This window comes from Hevea brasiliensis, chromosome 7 (assembly GCF_030052815.1).
Source record: "Hevea brasiliensis isolate MT/VB/25A 57/8 chromosome 7, ASM3005281v1, whole genome shotgun sequence".
NCBI lineage: Eukaryota > Viridiplantae > Streptophyta > Magnoliopsida > Malpighiales > Euphorbiaceae > Hevea > Hevea brasiliensis.
The window spans coordinates 99,559,910-99,586,814 of NC_079499.1; the positions used below are offsets into that span (position 1 = coordinate 99,559,910).

The following is a 26,905-nucleotide window of genomic DNA, read 5'->3' on the forward strand; positions in this document are numbered from 1 at the left end:
CAAGACGCCAATATCTCAAAGACCATCCTCAGAAACAGTGAGTTGAGCCTTGAGCCTAGGAGACCAAAAGAATGCACATGGAGTCATGGGCTGTAGGAGAACTAGAAACAGAGGGGCGACGTAGAGCTCTTCAGCTCCAATGGCTGTTAAGAGTCGACCATTGCTCAAGTGGGAGAGAGACTCTAGAGTTATCGTCAACCAACATAAATAATACCCTCATTAATCCCAGCACCAAGAACTGTAATACAAAGGAGAACCCAGCACCATCTCATCATGAGAATGAGACTCGCTAAACCCACCCATGACATAATGAAAGTTGGAATGGCAAGGCTGGGAAGACGCACTAATCAGCAGATCAAACCTCACATCCCTCACATTGAAGCCCAGATATGCATCTAACAAACCAACAAAATAATATTTAACAATTCACCCAGCAAGGAGAGGGAGACCCACTATTAGGCAGAAGAAGGAGGAGGCCTCTTCCGCCTGGATGGGGCAGAGGAGGCCTCTAACTGACCAAAAACAAGGAGACAGGAGCTTTCAGAAAAATGAAAAATACAGAGAAAAGAAAGAGACATGCTCTTGTAAGTTCGATGTTCCACCTGTTGGCATCACAAAATTTGTCATCTTTTCCTACATTCTTGATGCATGCAATTGTAAATGTATGCAATCCATCTTCATATACAATGACAACAAATCATTCAACAATTTCCAATTTACATTTCATGAATTCCAATATCTTTAAAACACACCTTTTTTATTTTGACCATTTCTTTATAAATCTATACCTAACCTTGGTGGTGGGTAATTTTTATAGCCGTAGTTGAACTTTACTCTTTATTTTACTTTTTTTCCTTTAATTTTAATTATTATTAAAAAAAAATTGTAAAAAATTCCTTTAACTTGCAATAGTATGTTTTCATATTAAAAAATCTCTCTTAACTATAGGGTGACTTCTACAAATACAATTTAAGTATTTTTTAATAAAGAGTAAATGCAAACTATTGTAATGGCGTTAATATTTTTGTAATATATTCAAATACCGATCGAGATAGCTGATTTTTTTTTTTTTACTGCACGAGGAAAGTAGGTAAAAAATTATTTCATTTTCTTTAACATGGAAATTTGTTATAACAAATTAGAAAGATTTTTGTGAAATAAAATTAGAGTACAAAGATTTTTTTTAATAAATTAAAAAAAAGAGATAAAAGTAAAATACAAGACAACATTAAAGACATGTAACCCCTGGTGAAATAAGTATTTTAAGTGAAAACTACCGATTGGGTAATAAATGACCTTTATTATGTGGTAAATCTCGGATAAAATTTAACAATTATTTCTGAACTTATATAATTATAACACTACAATCTTTTAATTTAAAAATACAACATAAAATTTCATTAACTTTCAAATTTTACACAGTAAATTCTTCTAACCTCTTATTACTAATTTTTCAATTAGACGCTAACCTAGAGAAAGAAATATTGACTAAACATTATATTAGAATTGTTAACATCTGTAACACCCCAAAATTTTAAATTTTTTGAGCATTTTTGGTATTTTAATTTTATTTAAATTTTAGAAAATTTTTTAGATTTTTCGGATTTTAAAAATTGGGTTTGATTTTCCGAAAATATAAACTTTGATGATTTTTTAAAAATTAATTTAAAGACCACGTGGCAAAACTAAAAATATATTTGGAGTCTACGTATTTTTCTGAGTTTTCTGAAATTTTTTCGGAATTTTTGGACCTCGTTTTCGGTCCCGAGACAGAGTAAAAATTCAAAATTTTGTATGTTGAATCGGACCTGCCGAATCGAACCGGACCGAATCGGACCGGTCGAATCGGACCGGCTCCCTTCCCTTTTTCTTCCTCCTGCGCGCGTCGACCTCTCTTCCTTCTCTCTCTCTTTTCTCTCTCCTCCTGCCGCTGGCCACCACCTCCCACTGCACCCGACGGCGCCGCCACCCACCTCCCGGCCACTGCTGTCGCCCCAAGCCACGGAAAACGTGCGCGAACTCCCTCCCTCGCGCGCGCGGCGTTTCGACTTCTCCGGCCAAAATCCGGCCACCAATCGGACCGGGTCTTGTGTCTAAAATCATTTACTCGACGAGAGCTTTCCATAGACACCAAGAACACCGAAATCCATCGAGCGGTTTGTCCGATTTTTGCTCGGGAAGATTTTAGCCCATTTCGACTTTTGGGCTAGATTTCTCGAAAACCGTGAGTCCCACTAAAAAACCAAGGGTACCAGCACGCTCCACTCGTCGAGAGTTTCACGGCGACATAAATTTCGAATTTTTCCGACACCGTTTTTCGGTGGGTCCCACAGAACTTCGCAGTGTTTTTCCGAGCATTTAATGAGCTTAGAAAATTCTGAAAAATTTATGTGCTAACCCCCGTGTTATGGGCTTCGTGTAGGTATCCTCAATTCGCGGAAATTCGACAGTTGTCCGGGTCTGTGAATTTCCGGCCAGACAGACCTGTTACCGGAAAAGTCTCCGAATTAGATCGAGGTTTTGGCTATCCCCCTATTGTCAGACGTCCCGAGCGCGTCCCGAAGTCGGAATCGGCAAAGGTAAACCCGAACCTTGCTTTTTCGTAATTTTCTAGTACTTAAATAGGATTAAAAATCCATAAAATATTCGTGGTAGCTTAGAAAATTATGATTTTTTTTGCAATAGCTTAGTAATGTTGCTAAGGACCGCGGGGCAAAGTTTTAGAATTTTTAGAACTTATTTGGGCAGTTTTTGCAAAAATGGTCAATTATAAGGACTAAATTGAAATTTTACATATTGTGATGGATGATTGATTTGATGGGCCCAGTAGGGGCTGTGTGATGTGATTGAGTTGTGGATATATGAATTGTGAATATAGAAGTGTGTTTTGAGCCCTTTTGCAGGTTGGGTAGGTCCTAGGTATAGGGGAGACTCTGCCAGATTTTCTGCACGACTTAGGACGTATTGGTCTTTTTCTTTGTTTGTATTGAGTTAGATTTATTAAATGATTGTAATAAAATTGTCAGGTGAGCCAGGACAACCTTTTTCCTCCGCCCAGCCGCCTCAGTGACCACCGTCAAGTCTATGAGTAAAATATTAATTCTAATTGTAATTTCACTATTATTATATGTTCAAGCATGCCCATGCATCACTTATATGCATATATTTATGTAGTTAAACTCTAGGCACGAATTATGTTGCATTGATAACTGTTAAAGTGCCATGATGTTGTTGTGATAATTTGGAGCAGTGTGCGTGCGTTGGTGTGGTGTGATGTGGTGTGGACTATGGACAGGACGGGTAGTCACGGCTTGAGTTCTTCGCTGGGACCTAGTCATGGCTTGAGTTCTTCGTTGGGACCCCCGATTTGGTTTATTAAGCGAAAGTCCGGCTTGAGTTCTTCGCTGGCACCAGGTTAGATTTAAGAGAGCTGTATAGGGGATCAGCTCCCATATATTACGATTGATGCTACAGGGTGCGTGAGTGCTCCAAATTACCTTTTTGATGTTATGATGTGAAAATGTTGTTGATGTTGCATTTCACTCTACATTGTGCATTAGTTTTAGATAGTTATAGAGATTATGGTTAAAATTGATATTTTACTCTCTGAGTCGAACGCTCACTCCTGTTCAATATTTTTTTCAGGCTACAGGAGGATTTTATTGTAGTTAACCTGCTTTTCTCCTTCGCAGGTTGTTTTATCAATATTTGTGTAATTTTATTTACTCCTAGAATTTCTGCATGTGTTAGAGATATTTAAATGATTCGGGTCTGTAATATAAATTGTCATGTGGACCTGTAAAATTATTATATGCATGTTTGATGGACTGGATGAGGGAGCTGAGCTCCCATTTATTTTTATGCTGATATGAGTATGTGGAGGGTGAGCTGAGCTCCCCAATTGAGTATTTATTGTGTTTTACAGGTCGGGTGAGTCGAAAACTCCCCATTAGAAAGTCAATTTTATGGCCGGACTCTGTCCGTTTGATTTCTTGAAATTGGGCCCAAATGGGCCTTAAAGTTAGGTTAATGAACAGTTAGGCTTACTACGGGTCTCGGGGGCTTTAGGCTGGCCCAGGTCCTAATGCCGGTCCGACCCATAGGTTGAGTCGTGACAACGTCAATGTTTAGCTAAAAAATCAGTAATTATAAATTAAAGATATTTTATGGTATAAAATTTAAAAATTAAAAAAAAAATTATATTATATTTTAAAGTTAAAAATTTATATATTAAAATTTATGAGACAAATCTCTGTTTCTTTCATTTGCAATGCATAGCAGTGAGTGAAAAATCAACCTCTTCACTTGGGAAAAAACAATATTTTAAAGTTCAACCGCATATGATTCATGTGGGTAAAAATTTCAAGATTAAAAGCCAGCAGAAAGGAGAGGCGGACGGCATCATATAAGTTTAAGTCAGACCTGGCAAGGGCTCGGACCCAAATTCAAACCGTTTCTCTCTGCCCTTTAACCAGACCAAAACTGGAGCGATAGTTAGTCCGATTAAAATGGCAGCGAGAACGGATGCTACTCTGCTAACGGTTGTCCAATTGAATTATTCGAAAAGCGATGGTAGCAATGAGAAAAAGGGCAGCGATGGTCTTCCATTGCCAATAGTACGGACTCCTAAGAACACTTCTTTGCCGCGCCTTTCTCTCACCAAGCCCTCTTGGGTGGTCCGAACTGAGGCAAGCCTTCCCCCCCTTCTCCCCCCCCCACAACGCACCCCCCTTCCCCCGGGGTTTCTCTATGTATGAATTAGTTCCAGGAGGAGGTCCTGCTAATGATCAATATTCTGGACTCGTTTGTCTTGTAGCAGTCAAATGTCCGGAAAGAAATTAGGAAGAAGCCTGATCCTCCATGTGTGGTTTGTAAGGGAACTGGAAGAGTTGATTGCCACCATTGTTCTGGAAAGGGTCTCTCTCACAACTCCCAACTTTTTAATTTTTTTAAACCATTCTTTTGAGTTTTGACTTGAGAAAGTATCAGGTATTCTGATTGAAGCAGTGCTGTTAGTTGTACGGTGTCGGTATTCCCTGCCTTGAAAATTATACATAGGACCAAATGATGTTAAGTGGCTATACTGTTTTGCCAAAGATAAAGCTTCAGGTTTTTTAAACTTCTATATGCTATTGTGAAATGAAGCAATCATAAGTTCTAGTGAAGAAATCTGTCTGTATTGACTCTTTCTTTAGCCACAATAGAATCGTAGGTATTCCATGTCTGTATGTTACTCGTCTTCTACAAACTTCCACATAGAAGAGTCCATATAAGCTTTCACACTATGATGCTATTGCCTCTCTTTTTCCTCCCTTTGGTGACGTTATTTCTGTGTTGAATGTTGTAGGCAGGACAAATTGTGTTAATTTAGCAATGCTTCCCAAAGGGGAATGGCCAAAATGGTGAGATATCGAAATATTTGTTGTGATCTATATTACTCTTATATTGACAGAACTACCATAAACTCTCCTGCAATTGCTTCTCCAGGTGTGGGACTTGTGGTGGCAGCGGCCTTGGCTATTGCTCCCGTTGCCTAGGCACAGGAGAGTATAGATATATAATGGGCTTCCATTTCATGAAGACAGACCTCGATGACAACAAGGGACCTCGAAGTGCAGTTGATCAACTTCATAGTGGAGATCAATTGAATTCAAACCAGGCAGATAAAAATTCAGTGAATACTTCTATTGGATACAAAACAACTTTTCATTTTGCAACTAGAATATGATTACTCTGAAAGACAGGCAGACAGCTACTGCTTCTGTTGATTGTACCAAACGCTAACTGTTGTAACATTGTAAACATGTCAAGAAAGTTTTGCATACTTGACACTTGTAACATTGACATATCATTTTTATGGTACAGTTATAATGTTTTGGCTATTTGATCTGGATAACATTCTCCGAGTTAGAATGCTAGGCAGTTGTTATCATGACAACTAAATGTGGATGAATGTTTTCATGCAGTGAGATTCAACAAGCTCAGAAATTCTTCATGGAGTCTAATGAGCCCAGTGATACAAGAAATATATGTATCAATGCTCTAACTTAAAGAACTTGCTTATATGGAATATTTTTATATGATATTATTGTACCATTTTCTCACCTCATGTGCATGTATATCATTTTGCTTTTTGTTCTGATGCTCTCTCTCTCTCTCTCTCTCTCTCTCTCTCTCTCTCTCTCTTTTTGAGTTTTATTTCTGTGGACTTCTTAAACAAGATATTTAATTATTGTTGTCATTTGTTTTGAGATATACCCTATGGGTCAGTGAAGAAATATTATCGGTCTGGTCTGTTTATCTATGGCATGATTCTGTGCTCAATTTGATGATACGTGCAATCTTCTTAATTCCTCAGCTAGTTAGTGAGGATTAATGACAATAACTTTGGTCTCACATTTCTTTTTCACTAATCTTTAGCCTTTATGCTCAAACAGCCTGAATTGTTATATGGACAGAATTTTCAACAAGTTCTGCTCAAACAGCCTGAATTGTTATATGGACAGAATTTTCAACAAGTTCTCAGTGACAAATAACATACTTTTTGTTTTTCTGGACAGATGGATTCCAATTTGCAGGGAAAGCTGTGTACACTGCAGTGTGGTTAGCTGCTGTGTCGCTTTTCATGGAGTTGCTGGGTTTCTCTAACCAGAACTGGCTCACTGCTGGGGCTCTTGGGACAGTTTTGCTGATCCTTGCTGGCTGTGAGGCACTACTGAGTTTTCATTGTAATAGAATTTTCACAATTTTCTTTTTCTGGATCTTATGTTAATTTTCTTGCAATATAACACTGCTATTGATCATTGTTTTAGATATTCACAAATTTCCTTAGTCTCTAGTGCAATGATTCATGCAACTCGGCCCTTTGTTGTGAATGAGTGGATTCAAACAAAGATGGAAGGCTATGAATTTTCTGGTACTGTTGAGATTTGTATTCAAAAACAGATCCCTCTGAAGTTTGGGAAGCTCCAAATGGAAAGAAATTTTATGTATATGTGACATGTGATGGCTTCAAATTTGTAGATCCATAAAATCGTGTGTTCTATATTTCTATGACTATGAAATGATATTTAATGGAATGAAATCAATTTGTTCTGGAAGGCTGATAAAACGATCAAGTAGGAGATTTTTTTTCATTGAAATTGGTAGAATGCTCAAAGAAAACCTTTTCTCATATGTATGTCATTCTTTTGTATCATCTGCAGCATCTGGGTTTGTGGTCGCCAACAATTGTAAGAGGTGAAGATCATTAAGCAGTTCATATTCCAAACCTCAAGTTCACAGTGAATGATGTGAGCAGTCAAAAATCTCAATAGCATATTAAAACCGACCTGGACATTAGTCACTTGGACATCCATAAGACTAATGTGAGGAGAAATAGTTCATATTGTTCCAATGATTATAGTTTCTTTTCAGCCATTAACTTTCTGTATGATATTTCCTTTGTAATAAAGTGGCTGACCGTTCTCTTTGCACAGAATATCGTTGCTCATATGTCTAAAGTCTTGGCTAAGAATCCTCAAGTTGAGCAGTGGAGGTTGCATAGAAGAGTGTTTTTGGATAATATCAATCCTGAAAACCAGGCTCTTCTGGTTAGTGCTTCTTCTTACAACGGGATAGTTCCTTATCTCATCTCTTACTCTATTTGTGTCCCATTGCAGATAGTAAGAGGTTTATTTTGCCAGTATATATAAAACATCCATTACCCGAACTAAATTTTATTTCTAAAACACCTAAGTAAAGGAAAGTTGACGACTTGATAAATTTCATTGTGTGTGCATGTGATTTTAGAACAAGGAAAAAACCAAGATTAAGAGAAACAAGTTCTCTAAAACTCTTCTCAATTCTCAATATTAATCGTAATAATCAAAGCTAAGAAAAATACCCAAATTTCTTAGGTATTTATAGACAAACAATCCTGCTACTATTATACCTAAGAAACCGTTGTCAAATACTAATTAGAAATCCTGAACAAAGCAAACTAGAAAAATAATAATAAACCTAATAGAATAATAAATCTAATAATAATAGAATTGCTAAAAAAACTCTTAAACTTTCTAATTCTACAATGACTATAATTTCTAAACTTCCAATACTTTATCAATAGGCCTTTATTACACTTTTGAAAAATATTGTGTACTTGTTAAAGGAAGTATCTTTGAGGAATATTGGGATCTTTCCAGTTTAATAAATTGTCATAGTAATTTTAAATTTTCTTTTCGTTTTTTTACAAGTGTAGTAATATTGCCATTTTTCATACCATATTATCTTGATTTTACAAGATAACATTAATCCATTTCCAAAAAGATGTGTCTAGTTTGGCTTTTTTTTTTTTTTTTCCCCAACTTAAAAAAGGAAATTTGAATGTGTTTGGTCATCAAAATTTTGATGTTTAAAGGTTCTCTCTTCTATTTGCATTGGCACCCTGTGATTTTGAAAAGTGCCATTTTTCCTTTTTTCTTTTTTTTTATGGTATTAGGTTCTATGTGTCTAAGAAAAGCTGACATGCAACATACTCATGCATCAAGAGAATATCTTCACAGGCCAATTTCAATCCGTTAATTTCATTTTTGCTTAGTTTTCAGATGGGAAAAAAAAAACTCTACTCTCTCATTTAAGCTCAACTTGAGCAGATTCAAATGGTTTAAAATAGATTCTATTAGGAGGCAATCTGGGATACATTGCACGCATGCAAAATATTAACTTGGATGAAACATTCTAATGGACGTATTACAAGACATTTGGCAAACAAAAACAGTAGATGACATGCAAACTTGCCCTTAATTTCAAGGGGTTTTCTGCAATTTCCCCTTTTTTACAAAAGATTTTAGACATTTGCATTAAAGTAATTTCTTGTACAATGATATTTGTCTTGAGCTACCAGAGGAATGCAGAGGTTGGAGTACTGGGAGCATTTACTGAACAGAATGTTAGAATTATATCTTTTTCCCTTCTCATTAGTGGCATCTGTAACCCCTGTTGTGTGAGGATACCACATAATTATTGTTTTGTTCATTTTTTTTTTTTCACATGTGAAATATAAACATCTAAAACATAAATATATTTATTTCATACAATGCTTAGTTTTACATCACTGCATCCATTTTGAAAGTAGCTGCATGCCATAAATTCCCAAACTAAATAAATGACTTATTCAAGGAAAATAACATCCCACTTTTAAATAAAAATTATGGAAATTTCTTTCAAATAAATACTAGGACACCTTCAATTATAACAAAATCTTCTTAGCAAGTCAAACTCAGGTATGTCTATACCCAGTTTGTTTGCATGCCCATTATCCTTCTTTTATACGGCTGTGTGCTAAAAAGCTGACAAGAAATTGTATATAAATGTGTATTACATTTGTGGTGTTCGCAGATTTTTTTTTTTTTTTATCCTGTTTTGTGAAGACCTTACGTTATGAAGAATATCTGTGTGTTAAGGTAATAATATTATTTATAGCATTGTCGTTTCTTTTTGCTATGACCATCTTTACTATTATGAATTTAGTCCCCCTAGTATGATTTGACCGTGTATAGATGCATCATAAAATATCAGCAGTGCCCAGTGCAACGAGTCAATCTTCATGCTTTTTTTTCGGTCTCACCAGTCAAATGTGATGGTCTATGAAATTGCAGCATATATAAGTTTCTCATGTTTGAGGGTTTATTTTAGGTTGAATGCATGATGAAACGGGAAGCTGTACTGATGGACCTTCTAAGAGTCATCTGCCATCACTGAGCTAGACTTGCCACGCCAATTTGAACTGTTCTGAATATATATAGAAGCTGATTTGAAAAATGTTCCATTTGCAGATTCTATCTATAAACGCGGTGGAATGGCATCCAACCATCCTTTGCTACTAATTGAACCTTCTTACAGAATCAATGTTGAAGATAAAGCAAAATCTCAAGCTCATTCTGGACGAGGAGTTGGAGACCAAGAAAATAAGGCTGCATCAAGGTCTACATCTGACATCAAAACGGGAGGTAGCCCAAGTCAGACCCCAAGGCCAAAGAAACACCTAAATCTGAAACTAAGGTGTATGCCAGAATTGGTGACACCAAATTCCAATGCGAAGGACCACACACATGCTGCAACAGCATCAACCTCTGATATCAGGGTAGTTTATAGAATGCCAGTGAAATCATCACCTAATTCTGTTCCCAAGATGCCAAACTTTGCAGAAGCATCAAATTCTGAATCCAAAGCAGCAGGCTCAGTTTCCAATAACGTGTACAAAACAAAAAGATGTCTGACAGCAAGCAGCCTGAGACTGAGTCCTGGGACTACAAGAGCCAGTTTGATAATCCTTCAGTTTCTTTAACAGAAGCTGGTACTGAGAAAGCAAGTGGAGTGCAGCCATCTTCCCAATTGAAACAGGGAGCTGAGAGAATCAATCACTCAGCCGTCAGTGTCATGACCTGCATTAGAGGAAAATCTTCTTCTCGGTGTTGCTTTGCAGGGCTCAAAGAGAACCATTCCCATCCCATTCAACTCCAGAAGAGGCAATGGAAATGGCTGCTGCGGGCAGAAATGGAACTGTATATCTCCAACTGGTGAGAAGGATGGGAAAGATGATCAAAGTCCATCCCCGCCTAGTTCTACATCCGCCGACCAGTGAAAATTATATGAATTGATCTTTGCCGATATACTCACATTCACACCTAGAGCGGCTCATGTTAATGGATACTTAAAAGCCCAAAATGGAGGGGATGTTAGGCGCTTATTATGATGTATTTCACAGTACAATATTTCTGGGCATTATTGTATTTTGAATACCAGGGATGCCGGCTATACATAGGTACCCTTAACATGATGTATTGCTGACAATTTTCTCAAAGTAGACTGTCGCGGCTGGATTACAACGTGAACTGCTATCTTCTTGCATTGAACCTCCACTTTTAAGCTCTTTCATATAAGCTTAGTGTATTCCATGATTAGTGCAATGCAATCATACTATGGTTCACCTCACACTGTCGATAAAGCAACTAGAAATCTACCATTTTCTAAGCTTTGAATGATTTTATTGGTATTTTGGTCAGTTGATGGCCAGATGTTACCCAGTTTGGAAAGCCTGTTCTTACTTCTCTATTATTCTTCACTTCATTCTAAGCACTGGCAGATGCATTTGCGCTAGACAATCACGTTAAATGCCCCATAGAGCATTCAAATTTATCACTCTTAACAAACATCAGCCAAACCATGAGATCCAATTTAAGGTCCTACAACCCGAAACAGGTACTGGCTCGCCTTGACTACATAAAGTCAAAGGTTTCAGAAACAAAAGTGGTACAAATACAGCTGTAACCTATTGAATCACAAATAAATATTTTCCTGGTCCAGAAACGTGGTGACAAATACACAATCATCATCTAAATCACTCCCCACCCCATCTTCTCTTGCTAAATTGCTATCTCTGCTCTTTTCCATCAAAGAAGAAATGGAATTTCTTGTTTATTTATAATACCAGCCACGTACAATAGTTGTGCTGCCAAATCAATAGAATAGAGATGGTAAATCAACATCCTTCAGATACATCACCTTAAGCCTGGCACATACAATCAGGGGCAGGATACGTATATATGGATTGTTTTGGCTTTCTTAGTCTGATCTGGCCTTGTCTGTTTTCATGCCCTTCAAGAACTGCCTGCTGGAAGTCTGACCAACTAATGCTTTTGTTCAGGAACAGTTGCCCCAACAATGGCATGTTGGGCCTTATGGTTTTCATGTTCTTGTAAGTTCGATGTCCCAACTGTTGGCATCACAAAATTTGTTATCTTCACATACATTATTGATGCAAGAAATTGTAAATGTATGCAATCCAGCTTCATGTACAATTTCAAATATCCATGGCAACCTACCAATAGAGAGAAGGGAAAAAGAGAGACAATCCCAAATGACAACAAGCCATTCAACAATTTCCAATTTTTGTTTCATGAATTCCAATGTATTTCGAATTCACCTGTTTTATTTTGATCCTTTTTGCACAACTTTCTCAAATCTATAGCCAAATTTGGTCCTAACCCTGATTGCTCAAACTGATTTAAGTGAAAACAGCCAATTGGGTAATGGCCTTCCCTATGTACCAAATCCCTGTTTCTTTCATTTGCAACGCATATCAGTGAGTGAAAATCAACTTCACTTGGGAAAAAGAACATATAAAAGTTCAACTGCCTAGGATTCAGGTGGGTAAAAATTTCAAGATTAAAAAAAGAGCAGCAAGAAGAGGAGCACAGCATCGTACAAGTTTAACTCAATGGTTATATATATGTTGTACCACCACATTGAAGTTAATTTTCCATAAAATCAGTCAAAATACTGACCAATGCATTGTGCATATTTCCTGGAGAAGCAGAGATGAAGATGTCACTGTGCAAGCCAACATAGTAATCAACTGCAGCCAACAGAGAAGCCTTCTTTTTGATCTGTGCACGTTCATCTGAAGAAGCAAGACTCTTTTTGTCTTCCATTAGTGGAAACAATTTTCGTAAAGTTGATATCCTAGCTTCCCCCCCATAAACCTGAAAAAAAATGGAAATTAACCATTAATATTCGCATAAACAAGAACATAAAAATCATTTATATACCATCAAACTCAAGTTAGTAGTATAAAAGACCTTGTGGGAAGCAAGGTATAGATGAGTACTGTTGTCAAAGCCCAAAGCTGCGAGAAGTAATCCAATCTCTTCAGGTGTCAATGGGCAACGGCCCTGACTCCTCAATTCTTCATCAGTGAACTGCGAGTTAAGGACCCTTCCCTGCCAAATTACTTGTCGGTACTTGGCCAGAGCCAATTTTTCAGCTTTGCCCCCACCAAAATCACAGGCTGAATGGGCAGCCATATCCTGCAACACGATATAGGTTAGTGAACAGAGGGACAAGATTCACGAATACACCCTTGCTAAACTGCAACTACTAGATGTGATAGATCAATCGCATTCCAAACAGATACATACACAACATACAAACTAAACATAAATCTTTCTAATACAACTCACTCATACCTTATCAAAACGAAGGTGTATCACAACAAACTTGCTTTCTTTGTTTTTATCAATCACACCAGTGGTTTCCCGCAGGTAATCAGAGCTAAGGACTTCAGTTCCTCTCGAAGGATACCTAAGACGACTGACAAGAGCATCTCCAAGTGCTATGATGTGGGGAACAAAAACTAATGCTTGAAAATTGACTTTACAACGTAACCGTTGGATCTCCATGGGCAAGTTATCAAAAGTCAGACGGTGAGAGAATGGGGAGATTGCAGCAATCCCGTAACTGGACCATGTACAACAAATAACTGACTTCAGAAATTGATGAGTTGAGAAAATGAAATGAAAACAATAATTTGAAAAGAAAAACCAAACTAAAATTCATTCATGGAATTATTGTAAACAGGTAGAGGATTTAAATCTAGAAGCATTAGCTAACCCTGTATATGTACATTCACATGAATCACAAATGCCAATGCATGTTTTTGTCCTCAATACTCCATTATTGAGATGAGAATATGCGATGCCTGACCAGATAGTAGCATATTGAAACTAGAATGGTGCACATAAAAGTTTAATGACCAAGTAAACTTCATATTTGGATTTTCAAGAAGAAGGTGAGGGTACTACCAACCTCTGCAGCACAGGCAAGACGTTATCCAAATACCAGTTAGCTGAAGCATGAACAGGTGCCATCTTAATTCTGGTAGCTCGAATAGCAGTGGCATAATATTCCCTTGTACTCCAGGAGAATTCATCAGGCAGTTCTTTAACTATAGAAATGTCATCCTTCAACACATTAATAAAGTGATCGACATCGAATATATCCATGAATGAACTGCAAGAAACAATATGCAGCTTCAGAATAAGGCCTTCTTGAAATAGTTGAATAAATAAAGTTCAATACACATGCCCGTATGCACGCACGCACACACACATACGCACAACTAGTGAATTTGTAAATCAATACCTTGAATCTTGCCAAACAGGATTGATTTCAAAATGTGGGATGACAAGTGTTGCATTCAGTATTTTAGCAACTGCCACTGCATCACATATCTATCAATAAAACAACTCATCACATGAGATACTGAAGATATATTAAAAGAAGCATGCAACTGTAAACTTAATTAAGTCACTATCAAATACTTTTAGCTACTTAGACATACTGGGAAACTTTAAGCACCTACCCCCATTCTCTGCTGGTTCAACCCTCCATCAAGAAAAACTTGAAGATATCCCTCAGATTTTGCTGGCAACGCTGCTGAAAACAATGATAAGTCAATAGGAAGAAGCACGAACATTAATGTTAACCAAAAAAAAAAAAAAAAACCATTATTGCATAGCCTCCAAATCACATTCTTAATGTAGAATTTGGTCAGACTGCAGAAATAAAACTCATATGATAACTCATATTTCTTATCACTCACAAGGGGCATTTGTAGATTCAACACATGGCCTCCATCCTTGATCGGCTAAAGGAACCCAGAGATCAGAACGCTTTTCGTGCGTCTAAACAAAGTATATTTTAATGAGTGAAAAATATGATTTTACTTTAGCAACAAAATGGAAACTTCATGAGCAAACTATCGTGCTCAATGAACTGTTACTTACACTCTCACGCTGCAGAGCACTCTTCAGCAGAGCCAAGTGCCTAGGTTTTGGGACATTCCAATCCTGCAGAAAACAACCAATTTATTAGAATATAAAATTTACCTCTACAAAGTCAATGCCATAATGTAGCACCAATTTAAAATTAAAATATGCTACAAGCATGTTGTCAGTGTGTGCAAGGTTCCTCCATTCTTAAAGGTGACATCTCAGAGGTAAAGCAGGAAAAAACAGATTCAAGAGACATTGTAGTATTACTATATTTGCAAAGATCATGGCGAAATATGTACATTTCATATAAACCCACATGACTCTCAAGGAGTAACACACTACTAGTCTGCAATGCCTGACACTGAGAATAAAGGAACCATCCTAAATAAGATACCCTTTCCTATTCAAATCCCATGGTCTAAGTCAAGTCTAACGCACTCAAATTCCAGATGTCAATTGGATTTTGCGTAGTTCAATTACTTTCTTGGCTGCTAATGCGCTGAAAAGTAGTATCACAATTACCCATACAGTAAAAGCTATCTTACTAATTCTAACTTGAGTTCCATCTCCACAGAGTAATAAGAACATCACGTATACTCTGAGATAACACAGGAAACCCTCCAAATTTGCCAAACCTCCAATAGCTTCTTAAAGCACCAAGTCAATAGCCAAAGATTATAGACCGTGTGAGTCAAGTGAACCGACCAAAGCCAATACATGAACCAATGAACGGTTTCAGGTTAGAATAAGCTTATGCAATATATTTATTCGTTTATTTGAATATGATGACACTTAACACTAGTGGAATATGGCACTCAATTATTTGCCTTGACATTTTGCAGTGAACAAACCCAAGCTAGTTCTCATTTATATTTCCATCAAATAGGCAGATATTATACTAACCCAGAATTTGCATACCATTAAGAAAAAAAAAATCATAAAACGACCAAATCAAAAAGTGCAGTTGAATATTCACATGAAAATTTAATTTGAGGAAATTTAATTAAAAAAAAAAAAAGAATAATCTTCCCTGAAAAATATCCGTTAAGATAAGCGGCTAATAATCAAGAAATGAAAAAACTCAAGAAAGATAAAAATTAAAAAAAAAAAGGAAATAAATCCAGGAAATATGAACATACCGAGAAGGTAGAAGGGGAGGCATGGCTCAATGGGCTAAACAAAACAGGCAAGAGAAGAGGTAAAAGCAGCACCAGAAGTCCAGCTAAAGCTCCTCTTTTCTGGAGCATCATGATCCCCAGTTAAACTAAAACCTCAAAACTCACCAATCAGATCCCAAAACTGGGTTTCTGTGTTCTGGGTACTTCTCTTCTTTCTTCGCCCGTGATATTTAGACAAGAAAAGCAAAAAAGAAATATCAATGGAGGACAAGAGAAACAGCGGCTCGGCTTATCACATGTTAGGATTCCAGGGTCTATAAATCACTCTTTTTTTGACCTTCCTGGAGGTCTGTGAAAAGAAAGGAAGAGTAAAAGCATCTCACATGACACTCGTACAAAGAGAGAAGTGGCTTGTTTATGGAGGATGGTGTCCCTTTCAGGGGCCCAGAAACAAAAAAGCAGTGTTTTTTAGAGTGCTGATTGCAGTATTTGTGCCTTTAACCTCTGTTTAGGTGTTGGGTATTTTTCTAATTATTCTCAGCACTCAAAAGAATGGAACTTTTTGTAGAGAGGACTGTTGAGGTGGTTTTTCTTACTTCCATTGATTACCCCTTTAATCACCAGTCACCACCGACACACTATCACCATTTAGTGCCAGCTGCAGGCTTCAAGCTGTATTATTTTATTACAAGGCAAGCTGTGGCTGTTGCTGCGGAAGATACCATTCATGATTCTGGGCCCCACCTGTTATTGGATGCTATTACCCTTGCTCTTCCTCTACTTCTCCTTCTCTTGATACATCTCCCTCGTCCTCTTCTCTGGCCAAGTCTGACAATTAACCATATGGATCCGAGTTATCACCTATCATTAAAATCTTGTGGCCCATTCATCTTCTTAATCGATTGGTAAGCTTTTCCATCCCCAATTAATTCCCATGTCTAAGATCTTTATCTACTCAACTATGTTCATTATCGAGAATATCATTGGGCCCTTTGCCTTGCTTAGCAGTCCTCATATTCTGTGAGATTAGGAATTTGATTCTTCATTTTTTTTTTTCAAATAAAATATGAAAAATTTATTAGAAGTGCTAAGACTTTGCAATATATAAACTTTCATTCAGGTTAATTTAAAATTAATTACCATGATTAGTGTTTAATTTTATTAAAATGTAAAAATATTTATATATTTAAAATAAACACATAACATTAGTTAATATTCCAATTAAACAGTAGAATATTTTCATGAAAGATTTTTCAAAAAAAATATTTTTTATATATAAATTATTTTTTATAAAATAAATAAAATTTTAAAAAATATCAAGATAATTATAATAAAATTAATATCTATGAACACAACATTAATTAATAAGCAATTTATTAAAAAATATGAAAGAAGGATAAGATATGCATTGGTAAACTTAACTCTTCTAAGAGTTATGGAGAATATCTGGAAAAAAAAATGGAGAATATTATTATTATTATTATTATTATTATTATTATTATTATGTAAGATATATTTATAATATAGTTTATCTACACTAACAAGTGATGTTGACATTATATTTTAAGGTGGAAAAGAAAAAGATGCTCTTTCTATCATAATTGACAAAGAAAAAGAGAAAGCAGTAATTTTCATAGACATGACAACAATAGAGAATATCATCTTTAATTCTTTATGCCAAAGGAATAGACTAATTATTCATCTATCAATATCATATTAATATTTGGGTTACTCATATTATCCAATTATATGTAGTTCAAAGAAAATTTTAAATATAAATATAAATTATAAAATTAAATTAAATTATTCAATTGAAATCATATTAAATTAAATATTATTTATATTTAAAAATATAATAAATTATGATAATTTTATTAAGACATGTTAACTCTTATAACATTATATAAATAATTTTTATTAAAAAATAATTCAGATTATCAGTTGCACTTGAAATCTTAAAATTTTATAAACACTCAACTTAAGCCTGATTCATGCTCATTTCCAAAGGCCAACAAAAAGAAAAACTTTTTTAAACTTTTTCATATTTTGCTCATGATTTACATATTTTTAATTATTCATATTTATTGAACTTTTGAAGTTTTTCACATGAAAAGTAGTATCAGCCCTCGTTATGATTTCTCTTTTTGAGATGCCACCTTGACCTTTGAGTGGTAATGGTTGGATTTTTGTGACCTAATGCCTAATGGCAATGTTTTGTAATTTCTTGGTGTCTTGTGTACCTTACTCTCAATTTGGGGTTTACCATTTTCTTTTACCTCTCTTTTGCTTTCCCTTTCTCCATGCTCCTAGTTGAAGCCTTTATGCTTTTGTCTGCAAGTGAGGTGATATCTTTACGTGAAGTTCAGTTTCTTACTGATGATGTCTGTAAAACAGCCCATAGGCTCATACTAGCCCAGCCAGCTCGCATACGAAAAATGTAAAACTATGCTTAGTAGCACGTGATTAAAGTTATAATTAAATTATATATTTCGCTATTTTATTTAATTATATAATTAAAATTAATATAATAAAATAATATTTATCTATTAATGTAACATTTGGAAAAAAAATTTTAATTTTTATGCATGAAAATTAACTTAATAATATTAAATATTAAAATTGTCGATATAAAAATTAATAAACTTAAGGATAACAAATCCATAGCCGATTAGGTCCAAGAAACAAGTATGGGCTCAAGTTTATCCAAGTTTGGGTCAAATTGGAAGGCCAACATTAGTATTTTGTTGGTCTCTCCCCTTACATGGATTTTGAAACCATTTTAGCATATAAAATGAGATTGAAGCTAGTCAATCAGTCTACTCATTTTCAAATAATAATAATAATAATAATAATCAGTCTACACAACCTGATTTGAAAAAAAAAAAAATAAATAATAATATTTTATAAAATATATGAACTAATTAATTAATTTTATTAAAATAGATAAATTAAATAGTAGTTTGATTGATATTAAAATTTATTAAAGAAAAAAAATATAGAAATTAAATAGTTAATTTTATTAAAATAATGAGATAAAAAAATAATTTTTCTCAAAAATTAGAGTAAATCAAGAATCGTTGTTTTTGGGAAAATTACCAACAAAAAAAGTACTTTAAAATTTTTTTAAATTCTATCATATATTTTAAAAATTATCAATTGAATCATGTACTTTTAAATGTTGCACAATTATACCCAACCATTACTATGTCCATTAAGTGATTAATAGAGAAGAAATGTCATCTGCCATATTACGCTATGTCAAATACCACGTCACACTAATAGTATGATAGTATTGTACAACATTCGAAAGTATAAGGTTTAATTAGTAATTTTTAAAGTATAGGTAGAATTAAAAAAAAAAATTGAAAGCACAAGATTTCTTTATAATTTTTCCTAATTTACTAATAATAAATATATTTTATGTAGATTATTAAGTAAAATATATAAATTTAAATGAGTTAAAATAATTAAAATACTAATTGGATTTCGATAGAATGATTTTAATAGTATTTTATAAGTAGTCATTCCTAATATAATTTGAAGACAAAAGATGGAATTTTTGTTAAATATTTACTATAGCAGTTATAAATATATTAGTAATTTTTAAAGTATAGATAGGATTTAAAAAAAAAATTGAAGCACAAGATTTCTTTATAATTTTTCATAATTTATTAATTATAAATATATTTTATGTAGATTTTTAAGTAAAATATATAAATTTAAATGAGTTCAAATAATTAAAATACTAATTGGATTTGGATAGAATGATTTTAATAGTATTTTATATGTAGCCATTCCTAATATAATATGAAGACAAAAGATATAATTTTTCTTAAATATTTACTATAATAGTTCAGTATAAGGCCTGTGACGTTTACAGTAAATTTAACTATTTATAATCCAATCATAAAGTCTATAAATATAATCTAATTTCAAAAAAAGTCCGACTATAAATTGAATTATTCAACGGAAAATTTTAACTCACCCGACTTGTAAACTAATAAAACAATATAGGGAGTTCAGCTCTGCTCACAATCCTCAAAGCAGATAAATAATTGAACGGGAGCTCAGCTCCCTCATCCAAATGAATGAATATCTCGTGCATTCAAACATTTCTATATAAATAAGGTTACAATTTCAAAAATTTAGTTAATACAACCCCATATAAGGATAATACAATATTGGTACATGCGGAGTTCTATAATTTAACAAAAGATAATAAAAGTAAATTGAATTTTTCTGGTTTAACTTGCGAGAAAAGAAAGCATGCTATTTTCAACAAATCTACTTGTCATCTGAAGAAAAATAGTTAAACAGGGGTGAGCATTTGACTCGTAGAGTAAGATATTAATTTTAAATATAATTTTTATAACTATCTAAACCTAATGCATTCCTATGTAGGAAATGCAACACACGCACATAATTTCAAATAATTCAAACAATATTTGCACAAAAGATAATTTGGAGTACTTACACACTCGTGTGTCACATCAACATATATACATATGGGAGTTGATTCATTATACAACTCTCTTAATTCCAATATCTATCAACGAGATCAACTTAAACCAGACTTTCTCTTAATAATTCAAGTGCAAGGGGTCAGCGATATCAACTCAAAACCGTACTCGCCCTAACATATCCATATATAAGGATTGAGTCACAGCGAGTCAAGATCCAGCCGCGACTATTCGTCCTACTCATACCCATATTTATATCTACACCACAAGCATGCCAACACGCACACACACACATCCAAATTACCTTAAAGCCACATCCACAATAATTTCATCAATAAAATATACAAGATAAGCGCGTGCCTAGCATATATATATATATATATATATATATATATATATATATATATATATATATATATATATATATATATATATATGAATGCATTAATTAACATGTATTGAATATATATATAATAATATTAAAATTATAAATAAAATCAATATCTATTAAAAAATTATTCAAATTTCACTAGGGCGGCTGAGAATATGAGGAAGGTTGAATAGGATCGCCTAAACAATTATATTCAAAAAATTTATCAATATTAACTCAAAACAAAAAATTAAAGAGTCTAAAACACCCTAGGTTTATACTAGAATTCTGGCAGTATTTTTTGTATATTTAAGACCTATCCAATCTGTAAAATAACTCAACTAACACTTCTCAATCTAAAAGGCCTCAGGCCCACAATATAACAACTATATAATGTCTCTCCTGGACCTGTCAAATCAGTCAATTCTCACATAAAATAATTATTTAAAAATTCAATACATTACATATATAATCAATTAAAATATATACAACAATAATATTTAAATTTCTCTATTTAAAATTGGTAATTTCTCCTAAAATTACTCATAATAAATTTTAATTTATATAAAATTAAAATGAATGACGGAAAAGATTATAATATTCGAATATTAATATGAAATTGATTTTGAAGATAAATGAAATGATGAAAAAGACCCACATAGCTAACTTTAACTACTTAATTGTTATTGTTGTTATATATAGTTTTATTAATTATATATATTTTTTATAGTAAATATTTAAAGAAAATTATTTTTTAGTCTTTAGATTATATTAAGAATGTCAATGTATAAAATACATGTTAAATCATCATATCTGAATCTAATTAATTTGTTAAATACCCAAACTCATCTCAAACTTGATTTTATTACCTTAATAATACTTAAACTCGTTTAAATTTATATATTTTACTTAATAATCTAAATCAAATATATTTATAATTAATAATTTATATTTTAAAATTTAATAATTTTAATAAATAATGCTGGGAAATGAGTAAAAATATTATGTATTTTCAAAAAAATTTTCAATTCTACTCTATACTTTAAAAATTACTAATTAAATCGTATACTTTCAAATGTTCCACAATTTTATCCGATCAATACGTTACATGGCAGCTGAAAGTGTATGGCTTAAATGATAATTTTTAAAGTATAGGGTCAAATTAAAAAAAAACAATTAAATTTACAAGATTTTTTTGGTAATTTTCCCTTATTTTTTTAAGTGCTTCCAAGCTTCTAGGAATATGTATACATATACACCCTGAAGAAAAAAATCTGTAGCAATAAAGCAAGGACTGGGCACGATAGCATGACAAAAAGGGCATAAAATCTGCTAAAATTTTCGAATACCTACAACTACAAGGGAAAACCATCAAAAGAAAAATTAAAAAACAAAAGACTGCAACACTGAGATCTTGTAGCTCTTGTAGCCCATCATCCAGCTTGTGCGATCCCCATGATTTTCATTCTTCGGTGGCTGCACTGGCAGCACTCAGATCCACTGACAGGTCAAGTGTCTGATACATAGTACGAGCTTATTAGTAATCATTCATTGGATATTCAATTCTAAATTATAGTTTTTGACTTCATCTTTACAGCTTGATAGTTAAAATCGGTGTTTGCTAGATTAGTTGCCATCTCTATAACAAAAATAATTGGTATTTAGTTAAAAACCAGCAGTTCATCAGAATCTAGATGTACCTTTCCAGTTATCTTGCTGTACATTTTAATCACATCTTGCACTGTGGTCTCAAAATGTGTGGTTGCATCATAACTCTGCAGGACATTCCAATCCCAAAATATTATCAACTTCTTCAAGTTTCAGCAACCAATAACACTACAACTTATATTAGCACTCGATGGCAAGCTGCAGCTATACCAAAAAAAAAAAAAACTTGTGGATTGCACACTTGCTTGTCCGTCGAGCTTAGTTGTTAAATAAATTTTCAGAATTGTAATTCTGGTTCAGCTTAGGAAAGTAAAAGAAGAGGTGAAAGTATTTTCGTATGCTTACTGTGGATATGAAACAGTTGTCATCCTTGTGGTGGTTAGTGGGCTCGTATCTGTCGTAAGTGTCAAACAATATTTCGTCGACAGGTCCAAGGAGATCTATGCCTGGCTTCAATTCCGTTTGAGGATCATCAGTCTCTGCTTCTGTTGTAACAAAAGCAATGTATTTTCCTTTTGGAGCTACATTGTGAGTATAGGAGCAGCAGAATAGGTACCTGTGATAGGGATAAAATCAAATTCATCAAATGTGCATAGAAGCAATGTCTGCTAATGTTTGAATCTATGTATGTTTAAAATATTAGCTTTCAAGTGTACACTGCCAAAGCATTCGTATTATAAGAAAGAAAATATACATATCTGATTTTCGCTTGAGTTGTTTCTGGGGCAGAATAACCTGGACTGAGTGAGAATCATTTGTATTTGGGATTGGATGACTCATAATACATATAGCACGAGCTACTTTCCCAATTTTTTTTACCTGTTGTGGCACACAAACGTTCAAGGAATATGGATTCCTTCTTATTTTGGTAAGAAATGTAGAACTAAAAGACAGTCATGTGGACATTGTTACCTTGTCAGGCAAATATGAAGGATCGCATACAACTTTTTTGCATTTTGCAGTTTCTCCTTCTGATGTTACTCCATAGGCCTTTCCATCCGCATCAAACTCTACCTGCCATTTGCATTAACCAAAGTAGCAAACATGAGTATCTGTTTGGATTGTGAAATATAGATGACAGGAAAAGCATATCAAAGTAAACTCTATCTGAAGCTGAACCAATTCTGGGAATATTAAGTGGGGCTACTGATATGCACATGAATGACTTATCCATTCATGAAGAAAGGAAGTGATAAAATGTCAAGTTTTGTCTGGCTTCTTCTGAGAATAATTCAAGCCTTTCAGTTTATTAACTGAAAAGTAGCATTATCAACCGCAGCTCGTTGAATATATGATATTACAATGTTGACAGGATATTACCTTGCATTCTGGCTTGCAAAGCATGTAGGTGCCACCATAAACAGCGCTCAAACGAGCAAATGCCTGTGAAATTTAAGTAACTACAATCATTAGAGGAACCAGAAAGAATCTCCTTGTAGATTCTTTCAATGTCATATGGAACAAACCTGGGGTAGCTCTCCTAGTCCATAGAGGGGATAAATATAGGGAGATCCTCCCCGAAAGCGTGCTAAAGACTCTGCATATAGCTATATAAAGGCCAAAAGAATCTCAGAGAGAGGATAAAGTTCCACCATCCCAGGCAAGTACAGATGAAGGAAAGGATTCAATGTTCAATAACAAAACGCTGCGTTGCTTCATTGGAAGCACATGAAGGCCAAAATCATAAACCATATTCAAGATTCATGCAAGATATGATTCATGCTTTCAAATCATACTCTTAACTTGATAAGTCTTAACATGGAAGCAAAGATTTTTTTTTTTTTTTATTGAAGTATTTAAATTTTCTCAATAAATGTTTAGTATTTTTACCATTTTGCCATAACAAAAAAGAAGAGAGAAAAATTATCCAGACAGATCATTTTACTCAAACTGTTTCTTATCTGATAAAGTAAATCTTTATTTATCAAGTCAGTATTACGTACAGACATACAATAATGAGCAACCATCTGAAGGAGGGTGATGTTATGGGACTTATTACCTTCATCCTCTTCACAAAATCCAGAGCAGGCTCATCCAAGTAATTTTCATCCAAATAAAGTGCCAATGCATGCCCTATGAAATCAACTGTGTTATCATCCAGCCCATATTTCCTACATCAAAGAAGAATTTCCAGTTGGATAATTTAATAACTAAGATGTCTAATTTCCTTAAGAGTTTTAACTTATATTCTGCAATGTATAGATAATTAAGACATGATCTTGCACAAATTTCCAGAATGCTATTCTTTTCATAATCATAAACAAATTCTACATTAGAGAAGGGAGAGATAAGAGCGAGATTTTACGATATAACATCTCTAGCTTTAACCTTGTTGAGGTCCAGTCCTTCATGAGACTTGGGATCATTCTCATTATAGTCTTGAACATAAATGAAAAACTTTCGAGCACGACGCTTCTCAAACAATCCCATAAGTGGGGATTTTAATGCTTCCACATCATTAGCTGGTACTTTGTGTATCTATGAACAATAATCAAGTCCATTACTGTGGCAGGATAAATTTTAACTACTGTGGCAAGATAAATTTTAACTTCTTATATAGCATAATTATTCAAGTTCTAGATGAGAAACCTTTCCTTTATTGTACACAAAACTACCATCCACAGCCTTGAAATTCAGGTACTTAGTAACATTAGTGTGGATGAGAATGCGAATCAAGGCTCCATTGGCCATCATGAACTGTGAGAGCACAGAATAATCACCATCATTTTAATGGAATAGAAAACCAAGATTGTAGCGAATGTGATCACTATATAATTGTTAATCAGCTGTAGCAAAATGAATAACACAGTCACAATCTATGCTACCCTTACAATGAATAACTTCATCATCAAAAGTCCTTCCCTGATTCTGTATCAGTAATTTAATTTATTCATATGAATCAAAGTCTAAACTGGTGAATATACAGGAAATATTTTTCTCCAATGCCAGAACCAATCAAAAAATTGGTTGCTGAATTGATATAACAGAATATCAAAGTTTCAAATGATGCACCAAGTTGAGTCTCGTTTCACCAACTGTTTCAATTTGGACTGCTCTTAATTGGTGATTAATGCATAGAGTAATTAAGATCCAATGATACAATTCTTTAAAAACTTTTAACGCTAAAATTTATATCATCTGCTGTGTTTAATGCTATTTATTGCTGCCTGCAGAAAAGCAAATAAAGTTTCAGGCTACAACTCCACTTCCATGTTTCTCATCGATTTCAATGACTTCCAATCAGGAGAGAGAATGAAATGTCACTTCCACAGCTCCAACAAGGGTCCTATTATTCTTTCCTAGTCACCATGCTTTTAGCATTATGCTAAATTGCTACTGTTCAATAAACCCATCAAAAAACACTTGCACAGACCAAATTTTGAATTGAAGAACAGAGGAAAATCAGTACATCTTGAGAGGGCAACTAACAATAGAGATAGGATTATGCAAGAACTAATGCCACGAGTCCATTAGGTTCAGCTATCATGTTCTTTACTTGTGCTCCAGACCCTTGCAAAGCAGGAAGCCTTGTGCACTAGTCAAAACTCCGCATAGTACAGTTACGTTTTGAGGATAACTAGGGCAAATTCAGAATCAGAAGATGTAATTGAGTCAAGAACATAACTCCTAATGGTACTACTGAGCAACATTGTGACAAACTTAATGATGATGAGAAGATAGTTCTGATAGCACTTCAAAACAGAAAAAAGAATCAGCGAGTAACAAAGTAAAGATTAACAAAAATCTGATGAGAGAAACATCAGCATCAATTCGGGATACCTTAGGGATCATATCAACATTATAGTCTCTGCTTGCACCCAAATGTTCGGGGGGTTTTTCCTCATTCCTAAATCGCTTCCAAAGCTATATAACCAAAAAAATTGGCTTATGCCAGTGAAATCCATATTTGGATTTAATAATAATAATAAAAACAGATAAATTGTACCTGGTTTAGATTGAGGGAAGTGGACTCTCCTCCATAATAGTCATTTCTATCCATATGCAGCACCTGTCTCAAACATAGAAGATGAGAACTTTTTGAGCAGTTGAGTAAACCCATTACATAATCAATAAACCAAAGCATAAAAACAAGAATTTTTGGACCAATTCATAAATAATTAGTATCGCGTGTTCATAGATCTAATGCAAATATAATAAAACCACGTTAGCTTGTGTTAAAACTCAAAGATAAACAACATCAAAATCTATAACATGCTTCTTGATGCAAAAGAAGTCTTGCCCATTTAAATACAAGATTTGAACCCCTTATTTACTAAACCACACGAGACAGACGATTATTCAACCATCAGCCTAGTAGCCATGGCACATCTCATTATGATATTCAAGTTTAAAAACCACCCAATCAAATTAAAACTCAAATTTATAGGTAAAGGCCGAGAATAAACAAATTGCAATTTCAAGTATTGTATACAGCACCAAATCGAGAGCTGTAGAAAAGACATTAAGGATCATATATACGTACTTTGAGTCCATCGACGGAGAGTAAACCGCTGAGTATGCATTCTTTGAGACCAGTTCCAAGAACAACGACGTCGTACTCTTCATCCATGTATGCAAGAAGGGAAGATGAAAACAAAAATGCAGAGAGAGAAGTGAAAGAGATCAGAAAGAAAGAAGAATGGTTGTGGATGGAGAAGAAAGAGAGCAGGCCTATAGCTAGCGGGAACTCCCTTC

At 34.2% G+C, this 26,905-nt stretch overlaps 4 protein-coding genes across 7 annotated transcripts; 2 read left to right on the top strand and 2 right to left on the bottom strand.

Moving 5' to 3' along the window:
- The first annotated feature begins 4,368 nt into the window (after nt 1-4,368).
- Nucleotides 4,369-10,874, top strand: LOC110664775 (uncharacterized). Of its 3 annotated transcripts, XM_058150285.1 has the most exons (6): nt 4,369-4,688; nt 4,817-4,916; nt 5,348-5,402; nt 5,488-7,367; nt 7,479-7,592; nt 9,816-10,874. In XM_058150285.1, exons 1-4 carry the CDS (start codon nt 4,509-4,511, stop codon nt 5,726-5,728), a joined length of 576 nt encoding a protein of 191 aa, XP_058006268.1. In that variant the 5' UTR covers nt 4,369-4,508; the 3' UTR covers nt 5,729-7,367; nt 7,479-7,592; nt 9,816-10,874. The 3 variants fall into 3 exon arrangements, with proteins under 3 accessions (XP_058006268.1, XP_058006267.1, XP_058006269.1); XM_058150284.1 differs by having other exon boundaries at nt 7,479-10,874; XM_058150286.1 differs by having other exon boundaries at nt 4,375-4,688; nt 4,820-4,916; nt 7,479-10,874.
- LOC110664813 (mechanosensitive ion channel protein 2, chloroplastic-like) lies at nt 5,804-10,624 on the top strand. Its single transcript, XM_058149471.1, has 9 exons — nt 5,804-5,859; nt 5,967-6,031; nt 6,579-6,728; nt 6,833-6,916; nt 7,206-7,232; nt 7,417-7,671; nt 9,816-10,253; nt 10,319-10,410; nt 10,466-10,624. The coding sequence occupies exons 1-9, from the start codon at nt 5,804-5,806 to the stop codon at nt 10,622-10,624; spliced, it is 1,326 nt and encodes a 441-aa protein (XP_058005454.1).
- Nucleotides 10,875-11,144: 270 nt separating the features above from the next.
- On the bottom strand, nt 11,145-16,355 carry LOC110664774 (O-fucosyltransferase 39). 2 transcript variants are annotated; one of them, XM_021824623.2, is made up of 10 exons: nt 15,734-16,355; nt 14,607-14,669; nt 14,423-14,504; nt 14,183-14,253; nt 13,963-14,051; nt 13,627-13,830; nt 13,008-13,278; nt 12,621-12,848; nt 12,327-12,524; nt 11,145-11,755 (listed from the first exon to the last, which is right to left on the bottom strand). In XM_021824623.2, exons 1-10 carry the CDS (start codon nt 15,842-15,844, stop codon nt 11,546-11,548), a joined length of 1,527 nt encoding a protein of 508 aa, XP_021680315.2. In that variant the 5' UTR covers nt 15,845-16,355; the 3' UTR covers nt 11,145-11,545. The 2 variants fall into 2 exon arrangements, with proteins under 2 accessions (XP_021680315.2, XP_058006266.1); XM_058150283.1 differs by having other exon boundaries at nt 14,183-14,256; nt 15,734-16,346.
- Nucleotides 16,356-21,846: 5,491 nt separating this feature from the next.
- On the bottom strand, nt 21,847-26,905 carry LOC110664772 (guanosine nucleotide diphosphate dissociation inhibitor At5g09550). The gene is made up of 13 exons (XM_058150287.1): nt 26,694-26,905; nt 26,157-26,219; nt 25,991-26,074; nt 24,800-24,907; nt 24,516-24,688; nt 24,210-24,321; nt 23,677-23,757; nt 23,531-23,593; nt 23,123-23,224; nt 22,905-23,029; nt 22,556-22,766; nt 22,243-22,317; nt 21,847-22,058 (listed from the first exon to the last, which is right to left on the bottom strand). Exons 1-13 carry the CDS (start codon nt 26,778-26,780, stop codon nt 22,005-22,007), a joined length of 1,338 nt encoding a protein of 445 aa, XP_058006270.1. The 5' UTR covers nt 26,781-26,905; the 3' UTR covers nt 21,847-22,004.

Excerpts from the sequence above, each read along its gene's own strand:
- LOC110664775 (XM_058150284.1), top strand. The coding sequence starts at position 4,509 with ATGGCAGCGAGAACGGATGCTACTCTGCTAACGGTTGTCCAATTGAAT. Across the intron at positions 4,689-4,816 it reads CTTGGGTGGTCCGAACTGAG|CAGTCAAATGTCCGGAAAGA; the intron begins GCAAGCCTTCCC and ends TTTGTCTTGTAG. Across the intron at positions 4,917-5,347 it reads CCACCATTGTTCTGGAAAGG|GCAGGACAAATTGTGTTAAT; the intron begins GTCTCTCTCACA and ends TGAATGTTGTAG.
- LOC110664813 (XM_058149471.1), top strand. The coding sequence starts at position 5,804 with ATGTCAAGAAAGTTTTGCATACTTGACACTTGTAACATTGACATATCA. Across the intron at positions 7,233-7,416 it reads GTTTGTGGTCGCCAACAATT|CCATTAACTTTCTGTATGAT; the intron begins GTAAGAGGTGAA and ends GTTTCTTTTCAG. Across the intron at positions 7,672-9,815 it reads CCCATTGCAGATAGTAAGAG|ATTCTATCTATAAACGCGGT; the intron begins GTTTATTTTGCC and ends TTCCATTTGCAG.
- LOC110664774 (XM_058150283.1), bottom strand. The coding sequence starts at position 15,844 with ATGATGCTCCAGAAAAGAGGAGCTTTAGCTGGACTTCTGGTGCTGCTT. Across the intron at positions 14,505-14,606 it reads GTGCTCTGCAGCGTGAGAGT|ACGCACGAAAAGCGTTCTGA; the intron begins GTAAGTAACAGT and ends TACTTTGTTTAG. Across the intron at positions 13,831-13,962 it reads CCTGTTTGGCAAGATTCAAG|TTCATTCATGGATATATTCG; the intron begins GTATTGATTTAC and ends TGTTTCTTGCAG.
- LOC110664772 (XM_058150287.1), bottom strand. The coding sequence starts at position 26,780 with ATGGATGAAGAGTACGACGTCGTTGTTCTTGGAACTGGTCTCAAAGAA. Across the intron at positions 24,908-25,990 it reads ATGTTGATATGATCCCTAAG|TTCATGATGGCCAATGGAGC; the intron begins GTATCCCGAATT and ends GTGCTCTCACAG. Across the intron at positions 23,030-23,122 it reads CTTCATATTTGCCTGACAAG|GTAAAAAAAATTGGGAAAGT; the intron begins GTAACAATGTCC and ends GTGCCACAACAG.